A 9,500-nucleotide genomic window follows, 5' to 3' on the forward strand; every position below is an offset into this window, starting at 1 on the left:
CAATGCTTTGGAACCTAAAGTACAACATCTGGAAGTCTAGGCTAGAGACGTATTACGACGTCATAAAGCTTGGTAACTGTTGTTCTCACTGTTGGTTGGATGATTCCTCCACTTTGAGATGACAAGTGCCAGTACGGACTTGTGCTCCCACGTACCGTTGAGTATATTTTGGGAGACCACAATAGGCTTAATCCTTTATCCTTATGAAGCCGTTTCTGCCGCCCTATCGATCGCAATGCACTGAACACAGCATTCGGGAAGATTGACTCACGTACCATAAAACTTATTCTGCAGTTTTACGATTGGTTTGCTAATCCCTTTGCCTAGATTTCCAGAGTAGTCCCTTTCGTTCCTGTTCAGACTCCTTAACGGAAAAGGTCCATCTGAGAATTTGTCACTTCAGGCTCATTAAAATCAAAGGCGACTAGAGTCATCTTTTGTTTTTTCTCGACTCTTTAAAATTGAAAAAACAAGTTGTGTCAAAGCGTCTGAAATTCATCTAATTCGGAAGCATACTTCCCCTTGATTTTTAGTTGATCGAGTAATCCACAATCGCGGAAGAAAATCAATTGAAACCCCGTCATTCACGGAGGCTTACGAGTCAACCATCTTTGTCTTGGGAATCGAAACTATTACGGACAAAGCGAACTCGTTTAACCAGTTCCAAATCTCCTGGTAAAGTTAGAACAAGTGTTCCAACAACATGAGAGACTCTGGTTACTCCAAACATTTCTGGTATCCCTGCCTTTACAGAAGAAGTTCAACAACCACCGAAGGACAGTGGTACTGATCCTAGCCTGAGGGTAAACACTTGTACTACTGAACCAGTTCCATCTACAACCGGTTCGGAGAGTGTTGTTCCCCAAACATCAGTCGCTGCAGATTCCATACCTTCTTCAACACCAGAAATATTTTACCGACCTGATGGTCTACCTCTTCCACCTGGTCTGATTGCTATAGAAGAGATTGTGGAGGATCCTCCATCTAGTACTCCATCGCAATTTGGAGTCGAGATCACTCTGTATCCTTCTTCATCAGAAATTAGTCTACCGCCAGCGGAAGCTCCTGTAGAATCGCTAGGTAATCTTTTGGATAGACTAGAAATGTCTGAACAACCGTCAACATCTAGGACTATGTCATCTGACACAGCGACGACAGAACTTCTTGCTATCACTCCAACAATGTTCGTCGGTATACCATCTATGCCAAATAACTCTCAATCGCTAGAAGGAGCCCACTCAGGGGCTATTTCGACAGTATGGTTCGTTCTTGTTTGTTCATCCGGAATAGTATCCAGAAACTCTTATGTTGAGTCTCAACAAATTGATCCTTTGGGATATCAAATTCGGTAGTCCGGTCCTCAAGGGCAAACCATTCCTTTAAGTATCGGATTACCACCGTATGGGGGGCAGTATAACCTTTCATTGTCCCCTCTAGGAGGACAGCCATACGGGAGTTCACAATAAAATTCAGGTTATGCTGGAATTACATCTAGCGGTTGGGTACCGATACTACCTCAACAACCAAGAGTTGTATATTCGATGCAACAATGTTTACCTATGTCAAATATACCAACTACGCCAGCTATTGTGACGGTGTCGCAAGTACAAGCGCTGCCTATTGGATGCCAACCTCAAGTTTCTCAGGTTGTAATGCAACAACCTCTTGACCTTATCACTCAACCACAATCGCCAACGGGTGGAATGACACAGGTCCAAACGGGTACGATTACCCCTCACCTTGGTCAAACAGTTAGTATCGGGCAACAACACATGGCTTCACAACCATGGCTGGTGCAATAACAACAACCGCAATTCCAACAATTATACCAAGGCTCTGAGCAACAAATCATTGCAAATAGTGGACAGTCGCATATTCAAAATGGTCAAAATCAACCATTCTACAATGGTTATGCCCACCAACCTTACCAAAGTTACCAGCATCAAATGCATTATGCTGGTATGCAAAGACCAACTGCTCACGTGATTCCATCTTATCCTGGGTATGCTCCACCTAATCTAAATCAACAGTTACCCTTCGTGGCAACTTTAGAGTTACCTGATTTAAATCGGTTAACAAACGATCCAATCGCTTACGACCCTTGGTGGCCAGCGATTCCGCATAAAATTCCATCAGATATTCCTAAATTTAATGGAAATCCCAGTGAAGATCCGTCGAATCGCTGGCCTAGCAACCCTAGAATGATTTCTGAATACTCACATATTTTTCCTTCTTGTTAAGCCAAACGTTTGACTCCATTTCCCAATATAAATCTATCAAACACTACCACATTTTTGAAACCCTATTACATAAGATCTAGTCATTGTATTAAGTACATAACTAGTCATTTTGACTAAGTTATAGAAGGGATCCCCATTTGGATCGAAAGATCTAGCTTTCAATTCTAGATATTGGTTAGAGGTTACATCAATTATTTCCTTCTGAGTGATAACAAGCACCACACCCCTTAGTGCTTTTCTACACACAAATACATTTCTATTGTATGAATTTCCTCAATTGGAGTAAATATGTAAAAGATATACCATTTAGAAGTTGACCTTTCTACTTTTTCCTCCATAATTTGATAGGATGCCATGTCAGCCCCATTATTCAAAAAAGTTGCTAGCCATGTGGTAATGTTGAATATGAAACTCTAGAAGATTCAATAGTGTAACTCTAGTCAAGAATTGAAGGAGTCAAACTTAACCGCTAGTATGTTATCTAGATGTGCTATAAGCAAGTGAGTAGGAGGAAAAGGGCTTTCATTCTTTTCAAAAGCAATTTCTTCTATAGACTAGAAATGTAGGTGGGAGTGGGTAAGGAGAGAGAGGAAACAAGATTTTCACCTTATATTGGCCCAAATGCCACAAGTATTTTTATTTCTATTTTATTTATTTATTTTTATTTTCTTTATATTACCTATTTTTTTCATAGTTTATGTATTGCATGAATAAGCATAACACATAAATTGATGAATATAGAAATTGAAGGGGATATTAACACTCATAGTATTGATTTTGGATTTTAAGTATAATAACATCAGGTCCATTGTGATGTAGTGTCTAGTGGAATATCCTTGATATTTTATGCACAAAAAAAGCTTGGTCATTTCTTTCTCTTCCTAATGATAAAAGATATTCAAATTCGTCTCCTTCTACATTTAGGCATAAATAATGTTCTCATTCATGTGAAATCTTATTTCCACCTCATTACTCGAATATGTGGCAATGAGACATTTTCTTCTTCATGTCCTTTCCATTTTTGGGTTTAGCTCCACATTCAATTTCTAGCACTTCTAGTCTATGTGGTCATGAGTGTTATTGTGATTCTTCTATTTGATGGGATCCTTGCACTAATATATCATGGTTATTGTCTTTTGGTTCCCTCCACCTTTCCACATTCCCTTTCCCTCCTTCAAAGCTTCCTTGTGTTCCTTCTATGTTCAACCACTTGTTTGTCCTTTCGTCTAACCTATGTTTTTTAGGCACTACACAAAGTCCTTTTCTAATATTTTAGGTTTGAACAACACAAATTGCTCTCACAAATAGTTGTGAGGAACCCTTAGATACTCAAGGAGTACATATGGATCCATTGTAGAGATACCCAACATTATTTGCATCTTCCTAAATTCTATAGCATACACTTGTAGATTTTTCCCTAGCTCCTGAAGTAATTCCATTGGATCCACTCATCCTCTAGACACCTAGTAGGGTAGAGTTGGGACTTTACAAAAGTTTTAAAATACTCCGAGTTTGTTTATGGGGGATCCCCTCTAACCTAATGATTTTTTGTGTGTCCCTTTGACAAGTGAAGGCACTTCGCTCTAACTTCACATGAGCAAATGAAGTTTTCTTGGACTCCTTCTTTAGATCTTTCTAATCCCCCAATTTTCCTTCTAATATGAACTTTGAGTTAGAACTTACATAGTCTCTAATTCCAAGCATGTTTTTTAGATCTTCCATAAGGATTCCAACCTTGATCATCTCTCATTGCCATATCTCAAGGTTATTATAAATAGTTCATCAACAATAGATGGAGTTTTACAACTTCCTAGTTACAATGATTCCCAAATCCCTACAACTTCTCATAAAATTCCTCAAGACTCTTGGTATATTACCAATCATATTTGTAAACTACTATGGATAATCCATTAAAAAGTGCATCACAAAAAATCTATTAAAATAAACTAAAATTTATACCATGAAGGATTAATTCCTTTAGATCCATATTTGTTATTACTAATTTATTAGTTAAGCATGTAATAGATAAAATGCGGAAATTAGAGAAAAAAAATGTAAAAATGCACCAATGACAATCAACACCATGATATTTTTCGTCATAAAAATAAATTCTAAGGGGATGTTTTAGTTTGAATGAGAAGGCACTCTCTATAGAGTTACTTAAGATCCATGTTTTGTGGAATGCTACACAACACAAAGCCCCTCTATTTCCCCATCTATAACAAAAATGCACTTAAATTGAATACAATAAAGTTTGACTCCAATTCTTAATTAAAGTTTCAACTTTTACCCTTCTAGAATCATCTTTAAAGTGGAAGTGTAGTTAGCCCCTTCAAAGTGATTAGGAGGTTTACTTTTCATCCTCTTAAACCATGGCAATCACATAAGAAAGTCAATCTCTTGATTTTTGCACCATTGCAAACTATCTTCCTAAAATTAGACATATGCAAGAGCTTTTCCATTAAAAAAAAATTCAAAATATCCAATAAAATTTAAATATCAATTTTACAAACTAATTAGTAAAAATAACTAAAAATAACCTTCAAACTTAGATCTTCCCAAACATTAAAACTAATAATAAGTAATATAATAATCCAATATAATTATCCAATCCTTAAAAAAACAAAAGAGAAAGAGAGAGGAAACTTAAACTTTATAACCAAATAAATTTATATGCAATAACTTCTGACTTCAAAACATCTGACTTTTAAAGCAATTATATATTAAACAACATGAAAGTGACATTTTTGTACAACCCTTGCCAAATCCAGTTATATATTAAACAAAATCAAATGACATTTTTGTACAACCCTTCCTAAATATCCCGTGCGATTCAACGTATCAGCCATTATAATGGTAAAAAATTCTAAAGCCATTTTATATAAAGAATCTCGCTAGGACACTACCCTGTCTCTTTCGTCTTTTTCACTGGGGAAGATATCTCTTGTCGTCTTCGCTAGTTTCTTTACAATTCATCCTTGTGGTCAGAACAATCTTCATGCCCTATTTTACAATTTTGTTCAGATGCACTCTCAGATGCCTTGCGGAGATTCAAACATTTTTTATCGTCTCTGATAATAAAAATTTGGTCTCCTGCACTCTCGTATGCGTCTTGATTCCGGTGCCATGTCCATAATGCATGTGTTGAGTTTTGTACCTGACAGATACATATCCAAAGTCATTTGCATTGCATAATAAAATTCCACAATGATCAACAAACTAGGAAAACCTAAAATTGAATTCTTTCTATGTATAGGTTAGATTCTAAATTTCTGGGTTTTTTTTTAAGAAAAAGATGGATGAAATTTTGAAGATGATTCGAATTCATTCATTGTCCTGAATATGGATAAGAGAATTTGAAACTTAACCTAGACAATACTGTGGAAAATCCAAAAGATCTCGATGTTTTTCTTGATTTTTTCTATGTATATGATTAGAATTGGATTTTAGCATGTTATGTTATATCTAACCTCAAGTATGCCATGACCAAAGCTGGATTCTCTGTAAGCACTCCATTCTGGCTGCCTATCCCAGCACAACTTGCCCTCGGCTGGACCGGAGGTATATTTGAAAGGGCACACGCCCCCATATTCTGGCTGTATATCTGTGATATTGGGGCAGTATCCAGGGTCGTCGGCATGATGCGTGACAAGCCTTTCAATATTTCCTCCATCCCCTACAGTGATATATACAGGGCCACATGGATCCAACGAATACTGATAAACTCTGTTCGTTCTCTCGTATGCATGAACCTAGATCATCAGAATTAAAATTCACAACCTTCAAAAACACATACATCACGAAGAAAATATGTTTCCTATGAAATGCTGCTCTAGTCTATAAAGTATTAGCTACATGTTTGCTTTAATGGCCTCTTACATGTCCATTGAAAGCAAGGTCCACGCCATACTCGTACAGAAGATCTTCCATCTGTTGTCTCATGCATTCGAACTCCTGATAATGGCTGCGGTAACTATTGTACCAAGGGCTGTGCCACGATGCAATTAGCCATGGTGTCACACTTCGATCCACTTGCTTCAGATCTCTCTCGAGCCACCTGTACTGCTCGCCTGTTAATATGGGAGGCTTCTGTTTAGAGTCGGCAAATGATAATATGAATGTAGCTTCAAGAACCAGTTTATCAACATAGCTTTAATTCAGAATAAAATATATAACTCACTGGTTCTGTTATAGTCAGTGTATGATGCTAGCATTACGAAGTGCACTCCTCCGGCGTTAAAAGAATAATAGAGATTATTCCGGGATCCGGATTCCCTAGATGGGACTGCAAATCTGGCATTATAGGACGCAAATTGAACGCCTCCATATTGAGTTTCTACGTCATGGTTTCCCCCCAATACCATCATAGGCACGCGTGATACCAGTGGCTCCATGAACCTTCAACCAAACTAGAATCCGAAATGAACAACGAAAGCTAGGTTTTGATGAAGTAATTACAAGCCATATATGGTATTTCTTAGGGTTTCAAGTGACCTACCTTCCCCATTCATCCCAGCGAGGCTGATATGTTTCATAAAATGGAGCGTCTGGGAAAACGCACTCAAAGCAGGCTGCGGATTTATCCCCAGTAGAAATATAATTCGATGCATAAGACATGTCTCCAATGAGGAGAATCATGGATGGGTCATTGTGCACCAGATGATCAAATGTCGTGGAGGAATTATAAGTGAGACCCAGATCTCCTAGCACTGCTATACGAGAGAGATAATTGTTTGGCCCTGTAGAAGGCGCAGTCACAAATTCGTGCTCTTCGCTTATTGCAGACAAAGATTCGTCTCCGCATATGTAATAGTATGTGGTGTTGGGAAGGAGATCTGTTCAATAATAAAAGTTTCTTTCATTAAAAATGAAATTGTAATTGTATGCAACATATCAACAGTAACTCTGGTAAAAAAAAATCAAATTCAAATTCTGAATTTAGATTTTTTTTATTCCTATTAAATTAATGACGAGAAATGGAGAATTTTAGTAAACCAGTTTAGAACTAGTGTGATTCATTGTCCCGATAAGATGAAGAGGCAGTATAAATAGATATCCATATAAAGACCTGTAAAATTTATAAGGGTACCATGATCTGTCTCTTCATCTTATCCTAACCATAAACCAAAAAAAATTCTCCCAAATAATTTTTACTATTTTCTTTTCTCAATTTCAATTTAATTCTATTCCGAACAATATTGTTAGCCCGTAATGAAGTTCTCACCAGTGAGAAGAACGTGATGGATAATCCCGGAGGTGTAATTCAGAACGCGTTTGTCTGCATATGTTTGGCTATAGATCACAGATGTCCCTTCGGCTTTAAAGGAGTATACACCTCTTTCTCTGCCGTAATACACTTCACTTTTCACTGAAGAAGGATCCAATGGGGTTACCTTTGGTCCGATCTGAGAATCACCTGCACAACATCATTAAGCTCTCTTTTGACTCAACATATCATGATCATATCAGTTAGTTAACAGAGCATTTAAGTAACAGTTAATCTAATCTATCCATAGTAATAAGGGTTAGTTTAGTTTGACTAATCTATCCATAGTAATAAAGGTTAGTTAAATTAGTCCAGTCTTTTTTTGTTGAAGACCTTATTGCATGGATAGAGCTATCACTAATTAGGTTTATAAACCAACAACAAGAAGGTTAGCTTAATGGATCGAATCCTTTTGTTGAGATGGTTCAGACACCCTATTCCCTCCCTAAATGGAGGGATCATCTCTAAAAATTCATAAACCACATAGTAAAAAAACAACAACAAAAAAACCGCTAATCTATACTATCCAATGAAATAATTGTAGAGAAACCCACCCACCTGTTACCCAAGACACCCACATGGATTGAGGGGTAGTTGAAAGTGCAAGCATTATCTGCTCTGGGAAGATGGAGGGAACTCTCTTAACCAGGCGAGGGTCATAGTGCGGCAGGTCGTCGCTTCCACTGCGCACAGTCTTATCGAGGGGAATAGTCACAGGCTTAAACGGGCCTTCCAATGTTGTGGGAATGCAAAATATTCCCCCCACAAACAGCCCTGCAATAATCCCGAACAAAATAACCTGCAACCCCATCGTTTCAGGATCCCTTGCAACCTACGCCTATTTCCAATCAATACAATTTTTTTCACATGGTGTCTGTGATATACATATATATGAAATGAACCTGGTGTTTGGATTCATAACTCCAACCTTAATAAATATTCTATTAAGCTTTTGTCAATGATTCGCAATTTCGCACGATTCCCACGTCATCCAATTTCCTGCAAACACGGCACTCAGGAATAAATTATAAATTTATTCGAGAGTCTTCGGAAAACGTGCTTGAAACGTTGCAATTACCGCTTCTCCAAGTTATCGACCAGTCAAGCTTATCGATGATAGACTTTTGTGTTGATTGATAACGTCTTTTTTGTACGAGAATAGACAACTGGGTCGGTTCCTACTGGACACTGTAATATTTAGGTGAAACAAGTTATTTTCTTGGGTGGTTTATTGGTGACTCCGGAAACAACATGTTTTTTGTTTTTTTTGGCCCGTGAAATGATATTTTAATGTGTATGAGTTTAAAAATAGTTTTTGATATTATTAGTTTTTTTTTTTTTATTTAAATGGATGATGAATTGGTTTAATTTTTCAACAATTTTTTAGTTGAGAAAACAATATCAATAAACAGAGGCTAACATATTCTTATAATTTTCTTTGATATCTTTAAATGCATCACATTATTTGAACCTAATCTAGAATTTAATTATTGTTTTATTTAAAATTTGATGAAGATAATTTTACTATTTATCTAAGTCAGGTGACAAGGGCGGATTCCTAAGATTCTGGATTCCCCGTGTACATTGACCAAGTAGGATTATATATATATATGTTAAAAATCTGATATTTCTTACACAAATTTTAATTAATGATACAAATTTATTGATTTCAAACATAGATCTTAGCTATTAGCATGCATAGTACATACAAAATTCAAATACATGTGAGTGGCACTCGTCACATAAATCATGATTCATAATTCATAACTCACACACAATTTACAACTACAAGATAGTAAGATAAACACACTCACAAGTGTAGTTTTCTCATTAAGTCATCAAATCAAAATGTGTTACATGGTAGTGTTCGTGCAATGCCAATGACAAATAGAAATAGAAAATATAAAACAACTACACGTATACAAGCCTCAAGGCATCAATCAACATTAGAATTAGCATCAATGTCCTCATCATCATGCTCCCACTGCTCTCCT

At 36.8% G+C, this 9,500-nt stretch overlaps 1 protein-coding gene across 1 annotated transcript; it reads right to left on the reverse strand.

The window, feature by feature from the left end:
* Positions 1–4,941: 4,941 nt before the first annotated feature.
* On the reverse strand, positions 4,942–8,402 carry LOC149197154 (purple acid phosphatase 23-like). Its single transcript, XM_089403864.1, has 7 exons — positions 8,065–8,402; positions 7,465–7,656; positions 6,739–7,075; positions 6,421–6,638; positions 6,120–6,310; positions 5,711–5,992; positions 4,942–5,397 (listed from the first exon to the last, which is right to left on the reverse strand). The coding sequence occupies exons 1-7, from the start codon at positions 8,315–8,317 to the stop codon at positions 5,206–5,208; spliced, it is 1,665 nt and encodes a 554-aa protein (XP_089259990.1). The 5' UTR covers positions 8,318–8,402; the 3' UTR covers positions 4,942–5,205.
* Positions 8,403–9,500: the final 1,098 nt, after the last annotated feature.

The sequence above is a fragment of the Pinus tabuliformis genome, chromosome 2_2, assembly GCF_031772625.1.
Source record: "Pinus tabuliformis cultivar Carrire ecotype Pingquan chromosome 2_2, CPIR1, whole genome shotgun sequence".
Classification (NCBI taxonomy): Eukaryota; Viridiplantae; Streptophyta; class Pinopsida; order Pinales; family Pinaceae; genus Pinus; species Pinus tabuliformis.